Source organism: Ammospiza nelsoni, chromosome Z, assembly GCF_027579445.1.
Source record: "Ammospiza nelsoni isolate bAmmNel1 chromosome Z, bAmmNel1.pri, whole genome shotgun sequence".
NCBI classification, from domain to species: Eukaryota; Metazoa; Chordata; class Aves; order Passeriformes; family Passerellidae; genus Ammospiza; species Ammospiza nelsoni.
In genome coordinates, this window is record NC_080669.1 from 61,528,222 (window position 1) to 61,549,600 (window position 21,379).

Genomic DNA, 21,379 nt, shown 5'->3' on the forward strand with positions numbered 1-21,379 from the left:
ATGGTACATTCTCCATTAATAACAAAATGTTTTAATAGAAAGATAACAATTTACAAGTAGAGTTATTTTCTCATTTCTTAGTGTGCTATAAATTTCACAGAAGAAAACCAGGCCACTGTAAAATTCAGGGGGTTTTATTATTACATGATAGTTGAAAAGCAATCCAGCAACTACAGCATTGGGCCCTTATAAAGATCCGGGCTGTCTATCCTTTTAGTTAGTATTTCAATGTCATTTAGGTAAAAAAGAATAAAACCAATTATTTGCAAGAGTGCCTTAAAGGTTATTGCAAATTTATCCACTATGCAACCACAAAAATTTATAAACCATCTGCTTGGCTAGACTCCTTTTTCACAGAAACTAGCTAGCATAACTTAAACCTGCAAATCAGATTTGTGTATAGATCTCAAATAACAAATACATAAAATGTTAATAAGAAAAATAGTAACTGTTTATTGATTCATTTTCCTTGGCTATCTTGGTAATTTTGGGAAGGTGAGGGGAGGAAAAGCAAGACAATTTGTTTAGGATTTAAAAAAACTTTAACTTTTAGTAACTGCAGATTCCTGAATGGTGGTTTTGGGTCTCATTTCTTGCATACATGTAATTTTCCATATATACATGAAGGAAATTGCTGCTACATACAGTTTAGCTTCTGTTAGTATACAACAAAGAACATTTTACTTAGTTTATTTCTTCAACAATTAAAAAAATAGTTTATAGAAAGCAACACTAAATCAGAATTCTACAATAAATAAACAATGCACACATTCTGCAAGGAACAAGATGTTCCTTCCCATGTAGAGGAACCTGCAGAAAGACCTGTAGGAAAAGACTTAGCAGAGAAGAGACCTGGCTCTCTAAAAACCCAGCCAATGGCAGGGAGATCAGATGCATTTTTCTCTGTCCCTTAAAGAGAGATCTGTACAACACACACATACATTAAGACCTTTCCCTAATTTCTTGATAGACAGATTGTGAAAACAACCAAGTCTTTCCTTCTGTACTGGAGTAATCTGTGATGGATTGACACTGGGAGGACATGTACAGTGAGACCAGTATGGCCAACAGCCAGTGAACAGTAAGCAAAGGATGTTTTTTTCTCACTAATAGGTAGTTAGTTATGGTCAAGGCCAGGCGAGGTGGGGCTTTGAGCAACCTGTTCCAGCAGGAGGTGTTCCCTGCCCATGGCAAGGGGATTGGAATGGGATGATCTTCAAGGCCCCTTCCAACACAAACCATTCTATGATTCTAGATATCCATGACATGCTACATTGTTTACTATTTCAGTTAATCCTTCCTACATTACCCATCTTGACATTTCTTTATTACAGGATATATCACTCATATTAACACCCCTAAGAAAAGGGGTAAGTAATTGTCTTTGACTTTGTTTCTCTGTTACTTGCTGGCAACATTTGGGCTATTTTTACATGTACCAAAGGATGGACATGTAATTAAAGATGCATCTGCAACCCTTCTTTACCGTTTTCACTGATGCCTGTGTGCATTGCTTTTAATCCCATTTACACCTTCAACAAAGATATGTCTGCAGAGCCAATTTACAACAGAATCACCAACAGAGCACCACCTCTCTATATAAAGTGCTAAGCTTCAATATATATTTCTAAGACCTGAATAAATTAAGACTCTGATTTGAAATCATAATTTGGAATGCAAAGCAGAATTAGCTGCTATGGAACCACACCAGAGGAGTCTCAAAAGACACAGTAGGTGTGCAGCCGATGTGTATTTGGGATATAAAAATGGCAGAAAATCTTCAAGCATTAGACAGAAGTCCAAAATCACAGGAGAAATCCCTTGTTTTATGGAGATGCTTCTAATTTTATCCTCAGGGAAAAAACTGTCAGACATTTATAAACTACATGTGTTCTCAGGCATACATTCACAGAACACAATTCTGAGTTAAAACTTGACATTTTTAGTTATTAAACAGAATGTCAGAGTTAAACTGCTTTAACACCTTCAAGCATAAACACATTTAAAACAAAACAATGAAGATACTGAGAAAGTTTAGTGTCAAGTAGAAGACAAGTTTACCATTATCCTGTTCCTCAAAGGGCAGTGTTAAATACCAAGTCAGAGCGCTATTAACTACCATTTTTTGTCATCTCATCCAAATTTGTCACTAAAAAAAGAGAAAAAACAACAGAATTGCTGCTTCTCTACTCATCTAAGTGATTTGACATTTCTCTGGCATCCCTATGTTTTCTGCTCATATGGTCAGTCTTTTAGTGTGCCAAGAAGTAAGAGCACATGGGGAAGTGTGATGGCTTGAAGGCAGTCCCTTGTTTATCTGGGTGTGCAGGCAGAGCAGCCAGCCCAGGGGGTTTACAGACCGCTGAAACAGGGCAACAGTTCTCTTTGGAAGAAGCTTCTTTCTGAAGCAAATTCAATTCCAAGAATGTTTGGATAGACTTGAACTGCAAAATAGGCATAAGAATCAGAAGAAAGTTCTGACTCAATTCCTCCTCAATTGCATTAGCATGTTTCAACAACTTGTACAAGGCTCTGGAAAACCTGAACCAGAATGATAAAGGTGTTAAAAGATCAGGATTTACTTTTATCTTCAGAGATGTCTGGGGAAGCTGATTACTAAAGTGCCCCTTAAAAGCGAGGACACTGCTTTCAGTCTCCATTTTAATAAAGTTAATCATGCATACAAATATAATAATCTAATATAATCTAATTTAATAAAGGCAGAAAACTCCACAAGGTCAAATATTTCATCAGTGCTCTACAGCCAGTATTCAAGAATTATAAGCAATCTAAGTCTTCCTGAATAAAATGGCTATTAAAGAAGCTTGATGTACAATTCTGAAGATAAATCCAGCGATATACAAAACAAATACAGTGTTGCATATTAAGCAGTACTAGAGGCTACCAAACCAACACATTTTGCAGCTGCTGAGAAAATCAACAAAGAGGTAAAATTGCCCAAAAGCTGTTATCATCTCAGTAATTTGAAATTCACTCCAGCCATTGCTAAATAAAATGAACCCAATTCCAAAAGTAAAGCAACCTTAAAACAAAATAATGCATTCTGGTAAAGAAAAAATATATATTAATAAAGGTGATCCAAACGAGTTATTAAAATTGAGACCTTACCCAGACATGAAGTTTCTTTAAATACTTCTTATTCAATACTGAACTCTATTGTTAAAGGAAATAACATTTCATATCTTATGAGGAGAATAATGAAGCTTCTGTTGTCGTTAAAGGCTACAGTAAAACTCTCAATAGATTTGTGGAGTTCAACCACTCCAAAGCTAGTAGAACCCAGCATTTTCAAAGATTTCAATACAGGTGACTTTTGAGGTCAGCAATAGGAAGGCAGAATAAGACAAATAGAAAATAATACATTTCACAATATGGAAACAATGAAACCTATGGAAATATGGTGCAAAAAAAAAGGAAAAAACCAATTACCTGGAACAAGTTCCATAACAATATATATAGGCTGTCGTTGAGTGCAAACTCCTATAAGTTTTACAATATTAGGATGATCATATTGTTTGAGTATTCTGCAAAACACACAAGAAGTTTATTATATTAATAAACTTTATTGTACAGGCTGATTAAACATTATAGGAGAATATCTAAAACCCTTAATGTTACTTTAATGGAAGATATCATTATTGTCATCAAAGAAAAAATATCACTACTGTTATCAAAATCAGTGATTTGATAGAATCTGTTAGATCAATCACCACTCTGTTTTAAATGAATATCATAACTGATTCACTAATAAATAAAAAATTATTGTAATTTTACCATTTGTCCATGTGACACTTATCTATATATAACTAAAAAATGGCCTGATAGAACCCTTGTATATAATCAGAATTTCAGTGGTGGACCAGAAACAGAGCAACATCAAAACAGTATGCACAACTTGTCTGTATGTTTCCCTGCTGCACTGTTCAAAAGAACACTTGTTACAATATTACTTTGAGAGATTAATTAATACGGTAAGTTTTAGAAGACTATAAGGACATCAGTTTTGAGAATTAAATGAACTATTTACATCTTTTGACACAATGCTTTAATAAGAACATTTCCAGCCTAAAACAGCATGCTATGATTTTTAAGTGAAAAGAAGAGCAAGAAAAAATTCTACAGAGACCTTGTAACTTAAATGTTCCTTCTGATATTTGCTGACTCAAAGCACCTCCTCTTTTTCCCTTTTTCCCAAGGAACAAGAGTAAAATACTAACCTACACACACATTTAGCAAAAAATAACACATTCCATTTTTTCAGACCATTTTTTCCCATTAGTGTCAAGCTGCTTAAAAAATGACATATCTCTGCTGTTGCCAAGTTACAAGTTTTTTTAAATTATTCAACAGATAGGATGGCTGATCCTCATTCTACAAACGCAGATGGTGTCTTTTATTTTCCAATACTCATCACACTAACTTGGGAGTGGAAATCAAAGCATATGGATCCTCAAAGCAAGAAGGAGCAAGGTAGTTTAAAAATTATGACATTTATCTCAAAATAGCCCTCACCCTGGAGTCTGAGAATCTACCTATGTACATTAGCTGATACTCAGAATGCTTTGCACATTGTATCATGTCATGTAATTTGGAAAATAAGCATATAATCTCATGCTGATTGACACAGTATAAAAAAAGCTCTACTGGAGCAAACTCTTCTTACAAAGAGAAAATTACTGAATGGGGCCTATACCCCACTAAGAGAAGCAATCTGCGCACATTTGATCACCTCTACTAGCCATGAATATAAGGCAGGAGTTAGGCCTGGTATAATCACACTTAAATTAACAACATTTCCACTCTTCTTATCCCAATCCTCATGGTATATCTTAGAAGTTCTAAATGAAAGCACTTAGACAACAAAATTTTATTTTACAGGCATGGCTTGCTTTGTTAACAAGATGGTTTCAGCAAGTGAAAATGCTACTGCATTCACACGTTAAAAATGCCAGTGTTTAGTTACGAGGGTGACAGCTGTGGAATGTACTGAGGGAGAGAAAAGAAAGAAAAGTTTGACAACTGCTTTCTTGAATTTTTCAGAAGGTCAGGTTTTGTAAATGCATCTGGTGATAAAAACTGAAAAAAACTGCCACAAGTAACTTTAGAGAACCTACCTGGCTTCAGACAGAAATTTTATTTTCAGTTCTTGAGGAAGATCTTCTTTGCAAGTTTTTACAGCAACAGGGGTTTTATCCTTTAATGTTCCTTTATACACCTCACCAAAATTACCCTGAAATCAGGAGAAAAAAGATCATTCTAGGTAAATAAAATCTTAATGAATTGCCAGAAGAAATAATGCAGAGAGCTACTGAAAGTGGACCAGAACTCTGGAATGTGTTTATGAAGCCAAATGAGGTTTTCTTTCAGTATCTGTCCTAATCAAAGCCATTCACTCTGACATAGTACATCTATTATGTGGACACAGCATATGAGTTCTGTTTTGACCTTGCTGGAAGGAGGAAAAAAACACCATTAATTAAGTAATTAGAATTATCTCATAAAACCTTTTAGTGGCTTTTCAAAACAACTGTAGTACTTTGTTCTTATTCTTACTCTTGCCCTCTTTCATTTTCACACTATTGTATTTTGTGAATAGTTTTTAACTTGCAGTCTGGAAGAGACCAAAAACTGATCTCAAAAAACTGTGACACAGCACACCAAAATAACATAAACATTCTCATATACAAGAAAGAAAAACCAGAAAATACGAAGAAGAAAAACATTGAATATTAATTTTTATAATAAATTAAACCCACTTCAAAATGTATTGCTGTGTATGGTGATCCAGAATTTCTTTAAAACTCAAGCTCAGCACTGCTCTATAAAGACAAATCTGTAAGGCTGTCATTTGGACAAGACTTTAGAAAGCAGCTCCTTTTATCATCAGACATTTTAGGTAGTGACTAACATACCCACAAGGCAATTTAAGTTTTTTTAGCTTTCATAGAAGAAAACTGAAGTACTAAATACCATAAATACTCCACCTGATGCATTTTTATGTAATGAAAAGAAAAGGAAAATTAATTAGGACACAAATTGAAAGAAGAAGGAAATTGTGAGGTATAAAGCACTGGTATCAATGAAAAAAACCCTCAAGAGAAGGAAACAAGAAGAAAACTACAGATCTGATACATCTAGTAAGCTTTGTATTTCCCAAAGAATAAGCACAACTCAATTTTGAAACTATGTCTGATTAATTTCTACACATACTACAGTTCTGTGTCCTGGTGTCTGGAGCTGCATGTGACTTCAAAAAAATCTGCTGGAGATGTTTGCCTTCCTTTCCTGAGTGATGAAGATTTCATTACATCATGCAGCTGAATTTAGTGTTGCCAAAGAAAGATGACAGAAAAGGAAAAAAAGAAAATCACAGATGGAAAAGAGTAACATGCTTCCAGTAACAAAGGGAATAAATGCAGGGCTGAACACACCTGCAGAATTGTTTTCTGTATGCTGGGACAAGGAAGATGTAGCCGGCAAGTGAGGCTCAGGATCTCTGACAGCCCTTCTAAAGCATTTCCAGAGGCTAGCACATTACCTCTCAGATCTGAAATGGCATGAGGCACCCAAGGTAAGCAGGTGAATTGCTCCCAGGCCACTTTACCATTCTGGTCAGAAGTATTTAACAGTGAAATCTGAATCCATCCTGAGCTTTATTTAAGTCTTGAAAATGCTTTACTTCTTTATTGACAATATTAAAGTATTATTGGATAGATGATTTTTAGTAAAACACATTCCAATTCTGCAATTTTCATTTTGTGGGGTATTATTGAATTAACGCTGAGTAAATAAACTGACCATTCACCCCTGAGGTGCATATTTTCTAAAGCTTGCATCTTTTACACATTAAAATTTTGTGATTTCTTCCTCATCTTTTCCAGGCCACTCAAGGTTTTGTAGACTCTGATTTCTCACTTCTGTGGTGAATGGCTATAGTTTATTTCACATTTTGTCATACAGATGTCAATATTCCTGTCATTCTTATATTTTTTAGTGTGAACACATCTTCTTAGAGGTGAATGCATAAGAATCATGCTGTGTTCCAATAAAGTTCTTAGCCTATTTTGTATTTCTTAAAGAACATCCTTCTATAATTAAAATTCTGAGCTGCCTTTACTGAATGTTAAAAATGCTTTGTGCCAAAAACATGCAATACCATGTAAATTGAATTTACTAAAAATGCTTTTTAAAACTAATTCATATTTATTTTTTAACAAATCAAACCTTTTTTTGTGGCTGGAACATCTTCATTTTTCTCCCTTGATACCATCCTGTTTAAGAATGTGAAGATCCTAAGTACCTGTATTTTATGAAGGCACACCTCAATATGGTCATATTTTTTGTCATCTTAATCTCCCAAAAAGCTTTTATACTGGGAAACAGAAGTTATGGAAATATTTTTTTCCCCATTCTTGAATTTCTTACTGATTTTTTTTAGTGTGCACCATAGTAAGAAGGCAATTAACTACTTTGATTTGTCTCTTCCTCATTTAATCTTATTTTCTCAGTTTTTGGAAAATCTTTTCCAAAGACAGTGTCCAGAGCAGCGCCCAAAATGGTCTTTGCAGGTGCAAAGGTGCCAAAAAAGTGAGGAGTTGCTTGATTTTAAAGATCAGTAGTTCCTAAGCAGACTTTGTAAACCACATGTTTATAAACTACACAAGATTTAATAAGATTGTGAAATTATCTAATTCCATCAATGAATGAGTGAAAATAATCATGCACAAGCAATTAGCATTTGTTTTAATAAATAATTATTTAGTCATCTCATCATATCAAATTTTATACACAAATGCATAAGCATACACCTATTTCTCTGTTTTTATTTATATTTTGCAACATTTGTCTCCAACTACAGAAAGTAAAACAGCCACATCATGCTTTATAGAAATCTAGTTACCTCAAAACACTTCCAAAAGAGAAAAAAATATGTATGCTAGTTAAATATTTTCAGCACAATCATGATAATGTTTACTAGTAAGTGTGACTTATGTCTATGTAAAGCACAAGATTGTCTTGTGTATTAGTGTAAAAAATTGACATAAAAATTACATACCAGAGCAATTTAAAAGAAAAGGTATACAGAAATAGCTTAATTATTAAAGTATACTTACTCAAATGTTATTTAGCTCACTTTATTACTTACTTTGCCCAGTAATTCCCCCAGCGTGACATCTTCATGATTGAGAACCCACTTCTTATCCTATGAAAAGGAAAGCAGAAATTTCAGTCTGTGCAAATATGCCAGATACAGTTTCTCTAAGACACATTTCAGAAATGGAGCTGAAGAAGTATTACATTTAGAGCACTCAATCACAAGCATACCAAGAAATTTTAAACATACGCATTTATAGTTCAAGAGTTTAGAAATCTTGCTATACAATAAAATAGTGGGTGATGTCATATAGCAAATTTTTATTAGAAATTAAGCCTCCAGCATGATGGTATGTAGATAGATTAGTACTATGCAAAGTTTCACACAAGCTCTGGAAATAATATTTAGCACCCTGATTTTAACAATTTGTCAGGTGAAAATTAGATAAGAAAACTTCATTTTAGTATATGAAGTAACTTACTACTAAATTAAAAAAAAACTCCCACATTTTTCTCCTCAGTGCACATGGAAATGAACTGATCTTCTGACTTGTCAACAAGACACATATTTGCATCTCTTATATCTTTCTTGGAAGTTGGAAATAATACAGGCAACTGCTTGAAAAGATAACACATGACAGGTAAAGCATTTGTCCAGGAATTGACCATTCCCCTGTGCTGGGCACTGATGTCCAGTTCTGGGCCCTTCCCTTCAGGAAGGACATTGAAGAGCTAGAGCATGTGCAGAGAAGGGCACTGGAGCTGGGGAAGGGTCTGGAGCACAAGTCTGATAGGAGGCAGCTGAGGGAACTGGGGGTGCTCAGTCTGAAGAAAAGGAGGTTGAAGCTAGGTGGGGATAAGTCTCTTCTGCCACATCCCAAATGAAAGGACAAGAGGAAATGGACTTAAATAGTGCCAAGGGAGGTTCAGATTGAAAATTAGGAAAAAAATCTTAACTGACAGAGTGGTTAGGAACTGGAGTAAGCTGCCTAGGGAGGTCATGGATTCACCCTCTCTGGAGACTTTTTGTCAAACATGAATTCAGCAAATCTAAAAAGGGGTGGGGATCATTGCTATTGTGATTTCTACGCTTTTGTCCATAAGTAGAATGTTACAAGTGTGCATTCCGAAGACTCTCTGAATGCCTCCATTAACCCAAACTCCCAGCACACAACACCTCTCAGTCCCATCCCAAGAATTCCTGCACCACACTACCATGCTGCATGATGGAAACCAATCGTTACTGTATCTCTTCCCCAGGTGGGAAACTGTGAGACTTAGGAGGAAATTCTCAATATACAATAGTTTATTTTTCCCCTATACACAAGATTATTGCTTAAAACTACAGCCTCACTGATCAAACATCATAAGAAATGCATTTGCTTCATCTCAGTTGATACTTTTTGCAGAATGAATGTCACATTCAGAAGCTGTTATACTACAAATAGATAGGAAGTGCCATCAAACTGCACACTCTTTCAATAATAATACTCACATTTAAGAAAATAATTTGCAAAGAAAGCTGTAAAAAAAAAGAAAAACACCACAAAAACTACTACCTAGAGGTATTAATATAAGAGTTTTTAACATTGAAATAAGTGCGGTAGAGCCAAAAAGTTATACAATTAAAATTGAATGGATTTTTTACTGCTTAACTACAAGGATTCTGTACTTCAGTGAATAACTTTTTGAATAAATTGACAATATGACATTTCAAAAGCTTGTTTATGAAGGAAAAAAATCTGATAATTCTTCAGAGAATTAACAAAAGAAAATAGTGGAATCAAATTATCTGTTGAAGGATTTATTATCACTACATCTGTACATTAATCTGTACTTTTTATGAAAGCCTTCAGTCATTTCTTATACCACTTTAACTCATTTATTAATTTATTGTGGTTCTGCCAGATTTTTCACAGTCATCAAATTAGTCAAAGCTTGATCAGCTTCATTTGATACTACTCCTATAAACTGCACAAAAGCAGTTCCTTCAGCAGACAATAAGAAAAAAATCTAACAGAAGAGAGAGTCATATACATCATGCCAATGTACAATTCTGACGTTAAAAAAGAAACAAACCAAATTTTCTAGTTTGCAATGTGTTAGACATTCATTTAAATAGTGTTCATAACACAGTGTCATTGGTCAGATAATTGCCTTTAATTAGTAAACTATAATATGAACAGTAAGGTCAAAAATAACAAGACATTCTTCTCCAAGTTTGTTGTCTCACTAAATCTACTTGAATTGCTCTGAGTTTAATATAACATCAATTAATAACCTGAATAGCTGTCAGTAATTAAAGACATCAATAAGGCACACTTATCAATGTCAAAATCAATGCATAAATACTAGCACTCATAAACAAAGGTTATGAAATAATGTGTCTGATCATGAAATTCATCATCTTCTCTAACTGTTTAATTCTGATTGGAATAGAATGTAAGGATTTTTCCAGTTGTCAAATGCCATTACTCTACAGATTCATCAAGTGTGCAAAAGATAATGAAAGTTAGAAAAGAAATGTGACAGCAAAATGGGACAAAAATATTCTTGAATGTAGGTATAGATCAACAGACACTTTAATGCATATCAATCCAAGTCACAGAATTTTTCATTTCAATAGAGTTAGTTGCTTCTAAATCAAATGGAGCAAATCCAGTACATTTTTGTACCTAATCAAAGTAATCTGAATGACAGCAAGCAGAGCTCCTGAGACTATTAATGCCCATTAATTTCACCCAGAAGGAAGACATTTATGATGCAGCCCTTTTCTTGTGACATCGCTATCTCTTTACCTTGGGCTTGTTCAGATTTTTCTCTTGTTAATTTTGGACCACAGAATATAAAAACACTTCAGAAAAATTCAGTCACACAAATTAGCATTTGAGCATACTCATTTGTAATCTTAATTATATACCTTATTTCCAAATGGAATAACTTGGGACATCTACAAGCTTACCACATTCTGCTTTATTTCTGTCCTCTAGCTTCCCCCAGGAGGAGAAACTGAATTACATGAACATCACACTTGAAGAACAGGTTTACTAATAAGATGATAGGAATCCTATCAGTTTCTCTTACTTTGGAGGTACTGCTACATCTGTTGGTCAAACATTGAGAAACAAGTTGTCAACTAGACAGTTCACAAAGGGGAGAACTTGGTCAGCCATGACAGTTACTCCTACCCAACAGCCAGGCACTTGATAACCCACATCACACACAAGGTTTTTATATGCAGCAGCTTGCTAATGACTATCTTTCTAGACTCTGGGCAACCACTCAGCACACTTGTCTGATTTCAACAAAGATAAGCATTTTCAAAGAGAAGAGTTATTTCAGAAGTTAATTTTAAGTGACAAAAACCAAACCTCAAACAGACCAGTAATTAAAGAAATAAAACTTTCAATTGTGAAAAGCAATACTTAGAAATAATAAGAAATGTCTCCTTTTACTCATAAAATAAAGTATTCCGGATATACACTATTCTTTTCCTGGATACACAGCATTCCTTTATAATGTTAGGGTGTTTCATGGTTCCCTGGGCCATGATAAGGTTCAAAACTTGAACTGTTAGCAAAGATGGAATTGTTCATCATTCCTTACTTTAGTGAGCATACAGCGGAGTTGTGTGCAAGGCACTGAAAACAGTTTGAACGGCAGTTGGTTGCTGCAAAAAATGAAATCTCAATTTTCCTTTTCTGAGCTATGAGACTGAAATGTTATCACTATTACCCTAAACATCTTCAAAACGCTTAAATGCAGTTTTTATCCTGCCTATCTCCCTTCATTAGGAGAAGTTACATCAAAGAGATCACAAATTACTATACCAGGAAGAAAGTTTACAAATCATCTGCAGTAAATTAAAACAGCTTTCAATAAAATAGAAAGCATAATCATGATCTAATACTTAGTGTTCAAATTCCCTTAGCATTATTTTTCTATAATTCTCAGCAACAATTTCAATCATTAACAATCTTAAAATGGTACTTTTTCAAATTAAAAACCAGCAGTAAAGCAATCAGAAAATAAACTTTTAAAAACAGATGTTTTGAGAATTAGGTATGAATTTATGAGCCTCGGCTTAAATAATTGGTTCTAAAAATCTTACCATTTCTAAAAGGAGAGAGAAAAGGCAGGAGGAAAAAAGCCACCTGTGTTTGTATTCAGTTTCAGAGAACCACCAAACAACATCAAGATTCTTACCCAAACTCCAATACAAGATTTTTCAAAGAGGAAGAGTGAGGAAATACTGATCAGGCTCCAACACTGTGCATAAGTAAGACTTTTTGTTATCATCACTGTTATTTACTCATCTCATGTTCTCTGTCACATTATTTACTCTTCCTAGTTCAGAAGGCAGTATCTATAACAAACACTGTCACTGTTTTTCATCTTAATTGTAGATGTAGCAAAGTGAAAAACGATAAAAAACTCTATAGGCTGGAAACTTCAGCTGATTTAAGGAGCCCCAGAAGGAATCAACCAAAACTTATTGCTTTAAGAGAACTCAAAACATATGACTTTCCAATCTTACATCTATCCCAGAACAGCATGTGGCATTTGTGAAAAACCTAAATATCCTTCCCCTTTCCCTCATCCCAGTACATTAATCCTTAACAATCTTCTAAAAAAACTCAAAATAGAGGGATATGGTCAACACCTCAGGAGTAAAGTGCACAAACAAAGATGATGCCTGTTTCTTCATGGTTTAAGCAGAAAAAATGCATTAAAAATACTTTGGAAAGTATTATTTGCTCTCCTTCTTACAAGTTAAATAGGAAATACAGTAGTATGAATTACTGCAGCTATTTTTCCACATCAACAAAAATGGAAAGTTAATCTTTCATTTCCAATACTAAGGATAATTGGAGTAAAATTATTTTTATGGCTAAGAAAATCAGAATCACAGACAATTTTCATCAGATGGGTATTCAAATCTCACTTATCAGAACTTGATGAACCAGACAAAAAAAATGTAACAGCTGTGTACATGTGGATAGGGCTTATCAGCATTGGAATGAGAAATTGTCTTTTTAGAGAAGTACTATTTTTGATACCACCTATGCCAGTAGATCTAATGTTCATATCAATTTCATGAATCATAAACTATGTGTTTCAAGTCCTTCAGATTAAGTACAGAAATAAAGGTAGCTGATGGGAAAGATTTTTCATAAGAATAAGTGGCTTTTACAGGAGAGGTTTTGAAAAACCTCACTGGCAACTTCTTTAAAACTGTTTCAGAATAAAGATTCATGAGCTGTAAAAATTGTTATGGAAGCTGCTTTGCATTATTAACAGCACTGCAGTAAGCCACACTGATGAAACTCAATGTGAGCTGTAAAAGAGAATAATAGCTCCTTGGGAAAAAAGTACTATTTTATCTGACTTCTTACTATTACATAAAAACTCTGTAAAGTTCAACCCTCCTGCTAAACCAAATTCTGAATTATCATATAACAGGAGAAGTAAGATTTGGAAAAGCTACTGTGCAATTTATAAACTGCAGAAGTGACCTCAGATTACCTGCACAGCTGTTCTTTGACCATTCTTTCTTGAAGATCAGTAGACAAAACGACTGTACAATTCAACATACAATACCTGTTTTCCTCAGGGTTTTTTGCAGTACTTCCCTAAACTTATGTTTTCTTTTTCATGAAAGGGCTAAAATGATGCTAAGAATATTCCAGGAAAAAAACCAGGAAATAAAGAAAAATAAAGAAGTTTAAAAAAACAACCGAGAAAAGAAAAAGACATAGAATGTGAAATAGTTAAGCACAGGAAAAGGAAAGTCAACTTTATGTCAAAACCTTTATATTTCAAGCACATTATAACACACACTATTCCTCTCGACTGAATACAGTAAATTCAGCTACCAAAACAAAGTACTCTGAATCATCTATTAACCAAATATATTCCAACAGAAAAATTATCAGCTCTGGATCAGGTATGACCAACAAAACACTCAAAGGCAAACAAAACCATGAGGCAACGTGATTTTTCACTTAAACATTCCATGTAATTTAAACAGAGAGGAATGGAAAAGCAGAGTCACGTTATGTATGCACAACACACTCCCCAAACACTCAAATTATTAAAATAGGCTAAAATATTTTCGCATATGTGCAAACACATTTTCACTTCCACCCACATATGGAAAGGTTATGTCAAATGGGCTTGGGGGAACTACAGCTGTTTGTATTAATGTCCAAGACAGTCTCCTTGAAATATATATGAGACACTTAGCCACATACTTAGTTCCATATCCAGTTGTTTCCACTTAGATTTCTTTACCTCAGGAAGAGAAAAGCTTAATTCATCCCTCAAAAATAATGTCTAAGTTTCAGTGGTCAGCATGCAATACCTTTCAGAGTGCTACAGTTCCACATTAGACCTTCCACCAAATTACTATTTTCTTCAAAGCAAAACCCCAGGATTCTTCATCCTAAGTTTTTCTAGCCACACATGTTTATTTTGCGTTGTCTTTCATAAGCTTCAGATAGCATGTTAAAACCACTGAGCTGGAACAGAAATAAATTGTCCAAATTTCAAATAATCTGATGTATTAGCTGATTTGTGACTGTGAGAGCACAGGAAAAAGGCAAAGCCACACAGAAAGGAAACTGTAGCCTTAACTTATGAGATTTCAGTGTACCAGTGAGCTTGACCTGCATTCCATGTAAGATGTTGGCTTTGAATCAGAAGTCATACAACACTACATGGATGCCAAGAGTTTAAAAAGAACATGCTGCACTGGGTTTTTTACATCAAATGCATACAGTTCTTTAACAAGATATTGGTATTTTCTCACATACTACCAACTCAATATTCAGATAGCAAAAGCAATGGAAAATCTCTTAGCAGCAGAAAAAAAAAGTTGATCAATGAAGGACACACAAAGGGAAGCAGCAAATACACGAAATGGTTCTGCTAGATATTAGCAGATTCTATTATTACTTTAGTAATCTTCTAAATGCTGTCTTCTGCAATCTTTTTTCTCCTGTATTAGTGACAAAATTTTCCTGTGTGGTTGGTCTGTAGAATCTACAGATTCTACAGACAGATTACACAGTAATCTTTGTTACTGTGTTGGTTCTGGCTGGGGTAATTTTGTTCACAGTAGCTAGTCTGGGGTTATATTTTCGTTTTACATTTTAAAGTATTCTCTTGACAAAGATGATTACCCATGAAGCAATCTTTATGGCATGCATGTGTGCACATCCTTCTCTAAAATTAAACATGAAATATAAACAGTGAACGTGAATGTTTTGAAGAATTTACCACCTATTCTAGCAGCTGTACAAGTAGCTGTGAGGAGACAAAGTTAAGACAACTGACACCAAACAGACCAAAGGGATATCCCATACCATACAGCATCACTCCTAGCATATAAAGCTGCTCAAAAAGAAGGAAGGGGGAAGATGTTTGGAGTGAAGGCATGTTGAGGTGCCTGGAGTTGTGCTTCCCCAGTTGCAGAACTTTGTTTTCCCCCTTGTTGATCTGCACAAGGCCCCTGTCAAATCCATTTCTCCAGCCTTTCCTGCTGCTCTGGATGGCAGCTTGACCCTCTGGTGTATCAGCCCATCCTCCAAGACTGGTCTCATCAGTAAGACTGCTAGCCATCACCCAGCTTGTTAATGAAGAAGGGGATGAAGGAAGGATTGGACACACAACTGACCCTAGGGGTAGAGCAGTAGTTACTGGCCTCTAATTAGACTTTGCACAACTGATTACCACCCTCTGGGGGTGATCTTAATTTTAGTAATACACTATGTAAATCATTGGCAACTCTATTAGGAAGAAATCCAAGCGACAGAAAGGATAGAATTGGTAATAGCATTTACTTCATTATGAACTGAGCATGAAATCCATGCACTACCCTCAATAGTAGGCTAAGTACAGTATTTGCTTTGCAAATAAGGAATCCTGAAGCCTTACCTATTCTCACCTCTGAACTCCTCCTTAATCAACATTTAAATAAACAGATCTTCTTGAGAATTCAGACACTATTACATACATCAGATGCACTAACCAGATTTAAGAAAAACGTATCCTTCTTACCCTGTAGCTCCTTTTTGTGTGTATCCTTTATTCCTCCACAGCTGAAATGCCATTTCGCTCCTTTTTAACATTTTGTTCCACTTAAATTGGCAGAGGCCAACTACTTAAGCAACCACAAGCTACTTCACAGGAATTTAAGAGCACAGACGCTCATTCCTATTCTTAATCTACACTGTGTTTTCTGACCCATGAGAGCCAGTGTTCAAGGAAGGTTATGTGCTTGTCAGCCACATACTATGAAAACACTGAAAACTCAAAGCATTATTTGCCTTAAAGTCATCCTGACTGCACTAGTGAAAACAGGAATAAGAATATAATTAGAGGTCTACAAGAAGTTTACTACAAGGACTACAAGAGTTTTAGTTCAGCAGAAAAACTGCTGCAATCATACACAATTCCAATATAATTTTTTATTGCACTATATTAACATCTGGTTATAAAGCTTCTGATAAAAGGCCCAGTTTTTAAAAGTGCTCCATAAGGCACAATTTACACCCAGAATATTACAGAACACAGTCAATCCTTTGATTTTCACGTCTATAGCCAAATGAACAGCAGCAAATTCTAGTAAATCTAAATAATCTTTGATGAAGGATGCTTTGATTGAAGTAGTTTATTCTCTTAGGTATCAGTTATAAAAAAATCATCTTAAATCTTTCATTTAAAAATTTTTACCCTTTCCTAATAATATACCTTTTTTTTTTTTTTTAAGAATTAATTTCTTGCTTCCATCTCTTGCTTTATAAATTTTACTTATTTTTTCTGCTTCCTACTGTTTCAGTTGTGTTTGAGATAACTCATTTTATTCAATTTGCACTCCACACAGCAGTATGGCATTCTGTAATTTTTTTATATGAAAGTTGCACAGAAAGTAGGAATGCACATGTTGCCGAGGTTTAAAATTTCAAGGACAGAGAATTTTCTTTATTAAATTGGTCAGAAATTACATTGTGTTTGTTAAAATGAAATTCATATACTTGATAAAATACTTTTTTTTCTAGGTTTGAGCGTAATGCTTACACCCTTTAGGAGGGTTATCTTTCCATTTTAATCTAAACCTCATCATGGAAAGAAATACCAGAAAAACAAGACTGAACCAGAAACATTCAACAGAGCTGATGTTTACTGCCATGGCCTCTTAAACTATAAAAAACTTCGATCACTGAATATAAAACAATCCTTATTACTCTTTGTTCAGGTAGCCTTATCTGCCTCCATTATTATAAAGCATTTTAATGAGATTTTTTTGAGAAAATAAATCCTTTCAATTTTGAAACTAGTCAATATACCTGAAACTATACATAAATTTGGTTCAGTACTTTGTTAGCACAAAGAGTATATTACTCTCTTTTTTCACTTTTCTCTACAGGATGACATGCCTTGACAAGTACAGACCACCATTAAGGATGATGCATTCCTTTTGTTATCTGACAGAAATATTGCAATAATCTCTGCTAAAAAATGTTAAAAGGAAATCCTGTGACACTTCTCCAAATTCTGAAGGAATGAGAATGTAACTGAAATGTAATCTCTAATATTAGGATATGAAACTCTGCTCTCAAATGTCAATAGCTGCAGGCTATTGATTAATTTAGTGCACATACAATAAATACATTCATTTCCTGTAAGTATGTCTTTTGCATATTATAAACACTCACTTTCAATGGTGATCAATTTTCTTAAAGAAAACTGAAGATGTATTTTGACATTTGAAAATGCATGTATTAGACTTTAACCACGCCCATGAAAATTACAGCTTTAGGCCAAAAACCAACACCCAAAGATCACTACCACCAGGTGCTTCTTGGCATTTCTACAGAATGCCTGGCCAAATTGGTGGGTATCACACAGGTAAGCCAGGGTGCCACAGGAATCCTCTTTGGAGTGACAGATCTAGCCAAGGTAGAGCTGCAATAACTGGATCACTCCCTGCTACAGGCTTCTTCTCTCTTTTGGATTCCTGCTCCTCAAGAGTTGTCCTCAGGTCAAACAGACTCAAGATGATCTTCCCTCCACGGAGCACCATTACTGCCACTGCTTCCCTCTGCAGCACCTTAATTGTCTCCAGCCATGAAATGAGCATCTGTAATTGTGTGACAGCATTACTTTGTGTTAACTTGGCCTTTGTAAGTCTCCTTGTTTCTATTCAATATCTCCCAGCAGGCTTAAGAGTGCTTCCCTGAAACGGAGACTGTTCAGCAGTCTCCTTCAATTCCTCCTCCTCCTGTGCTTTGCTGGCCTGAGGGGCACACACTACCTGTACTCTAAGCACATGTGTTGTCTGCAACAGCAAACCTCAGCTTGCTTTGCTAAAATAAAACAAACCTCCCCAGAAAATCCATCAACAAAAAATTAGCATTATTTCAGATTTTTACTAATGGATTTTCATGAAGAAAATCTAACTTAAATTTACAGCTCTTCACAATTTCCTTCCAAGTCTAACTCCTCAATACATTCATACCTTGCAAGACAGCTTCAGATCTGCAGAGAATTCTCATGTCACTTGCAAACTGATTTATCAGCACTAGAAACACTAATAAGAAATGCCTGTTTTTTTTTCTTTCAGCATTTTCCTTTCACCTCATCATTTATGATTGATCCATCATTCTCCTATGTACACAAAACATATCAGACCATATCACAGGCTTCTTTGTCACATAAAAATAGACCCAGAATTCTAAAATTAAAGTTACTAGTAACAAACACATGGCTTAACTCATCTGACAAAGCAGCAGTTAATTTTTTCCATAAGTTCAGAATTTGAATTAACTACAGAGCATTCATATACCATGAGTATTTCAGCACTAGTGAAATAGTAGCAGATCTTCAGAACAAATCAACTGGTGCTCAGAATCTGAAACATGTATTTGGGAGAAAAGTAATATTTCAGGCTAAATCTTTCCTGGTTCTGAAAACTGAGCTCCCTCCCATGAGCAGCTGTGCATCCTGGGCAGATTTGCTTCAAAGGTGTATTTACTATCCAAATGAAAACTTTAATACAGGTACACTTAAATAAAAATGGTATCCCTTATTTTTTTGATCATTCTCTGTTCTAGTAGTCAAACTGAAGCACATTCACACCTTAATACAGGTGGTGTAATCTGTAAAAATATAAAAAGGAATTATATTTCAAGAAATCTATCACCCTCGAAAACAGGAGGTCAAAGATCTTAGAAGGTTAAAATACATCCAGTATGGTTAAAACAGCATTTTTATATAATAAAGTCCTTGGGTGCGCTTAGAGTTACTCAGTGGCTCTGTGTACCAGTCAATCCATCAATAACAACCTGAAGAACGTAATGTACACTTTTTTCAAGAAGACTATAAATAAGTGTGAGACACTTTTCCATTAAAGAAGGTACTAGCAAATATCTTTTTAATGCCATCAGTTTTTCTAATTTAAATTCTATTATTACAGAATCATTAAAATTCCAAGCAGGCAATTCAGTCTACATGAAATGGGATACGGGACAGGCCTTTTGTGACACAATTAAGCCTGTTCCTTTCAAGGGCAACATCACAGAAGGTGAACACTAATTTTCCTAATATAGTAAAGGAGAATGAATGACTGTGGGAAGGAAGGAAAGCAAAAGCAAACTAAAAAGAATAACTTTTTTTTTCTGTGAAGTTTGTGGTATTTAACTTTCAATTTCTAAATAGGTTATTACAGGGACAGCAATTTGCATAAGAAGATTAAAGATTACATGAAATGACAATGACTGCTCTGCAGCTATAATGCAAAAACAGTCTTTGCAGATGCCAAATGAACTTTAAGGAAATGATTAAAGACATCTTGGTAATAGCACATGATGCATAAATTACCCCCAACACTAGGTGTCAGAGTGCATATGCTCCTTCTGAAAACGACCTGAAATGTCTCCACTTTCCCATATGAAAGAGTTCCAAGCAAATTAAAAAGGAAAGTTCACAACAATCTTTTGCTTAACTCTGAAGTACATCTTTCAGAATACTGCAAATAGTTTTTATCATATGGGAGAAGTAAAACCACCATAAAATTATAGCTCAAACCAAAACAATTTAAACATTTTTAAGAACAGTTGCTCTTAAAAAATTCAAATCATGTAGCTAACACCTTTTTCAACACTGCCTTGTTTGGCTCAAACTGCTGGTCAGGAAGCACTAAGTATACTATACATTGGTTTTACTTTACACCAAGTATTAGCAGCTGTAGAAACTGACATCCTATTTCATAAATTCATGAAAGCCTACATGCAATTGCAACATGTATATTTAAAAAAATCTATACATTCACTTTCCTGTCACCCAATACTTTTCTTAGTACTAACAGTAACCCTTTCCATTACTTTACATAACATATCAGAATGGAAGTAGAAAGGCTTACTAACCCAAAGGACTCTTGAATATTAAGACTGATGCACACCAGGACAAGGTCAGTCATATGAAAAAACAGATGCAGCCTGTGGATTTTACAAATAGATGCCGATTACTTGCATAATTTTTGGGAAACCTGAGTAACTGAAGTAGTTGTGCACTGCACCTCAGATCAACTACCAACTAACACAATTCTAGAGGAAATACTATTATTTCCACTAATTTTTAGTTAATACTGAGCTTAGTTGATACTAACTCAAGTCAACAAACCCTGGGAGGAGTGGACCCACTTCATTTTCCCCCTGAATAGAGGAAAAACAAAAGGCTCGTTGGAAGTTTGGGGTTTTCCTTTCATTATCTTTCTCATAGAGAATTATTTCCCATTCTGTTGCTAAGAGACATAACGACCAGGTACTTGAAAGAAAAAAGAAGTTGTCTCAAAAAGGTGCGGTTAGTTACTGTCTTATGTGAGGGTTTCTCTCGGAAGGGCAGAGACACCCTAAGAACTGAGCTGGAAATAAGGAGGGCTGGGGCAGCTGCGAGCTCCATCTTGCTCTCTCAGCTCTGGAGAACGGTCGGAGCTGCCTCATGGGGGGGAATTCGCTGCTGCCACCAGAGCGGTAATGGTGAAATGACCAGGAATGTCTTTTGGGAATATGTTTCTTCTATAAGATAGGGACTAGAAAAATTATTCGGCTATAGTTACATAAGCCTATAGTTACATTAAAACTTAACTCTATGAAGAGAAAATACAAAATGAAGCAAAAACGGAAGGAGTAAGAAACCCCCTATCATCAAAGTAAGCAACAGGGAATGAAACATGAATGCTGTTTTACAGATAAGGTGTTCC

The 21,379-nt window shown here is 35.0% G+C and overlaps 1 protein-coding gene across 2 annotated transcripts in view; it reads right to left on the reverse strand.

Moving 5' to 3' along the window:
- FER (FER tyrosine kinase) overlaps positions 1-21,379 on the reverse strand; it is a 158,011-nt gene that overhangs the window by 48,361 nt on the left and 88,271 nt on the right. For both annotated transcript variants that reach the window (XM_059491724.1, XM_059491723.1), the window contains 3 exons: positions 8,168-8,224; positions 5,136-5,251; positions 3,451-3,545 (listed from right to left, as the gene is read on the reverse strand). In XM_059491724.1, the coding sequence (XP_059347707.1) occupies positions 3,451-3,545; positions 5,136-5,251; positions 8,168-8,224 (268 nt within the window). The remainder of the gene's footprint in view (positions 1-3,450; positions 3,546-5,135; positions 5,252-8,167; positions 8,225-21,379) is intronic.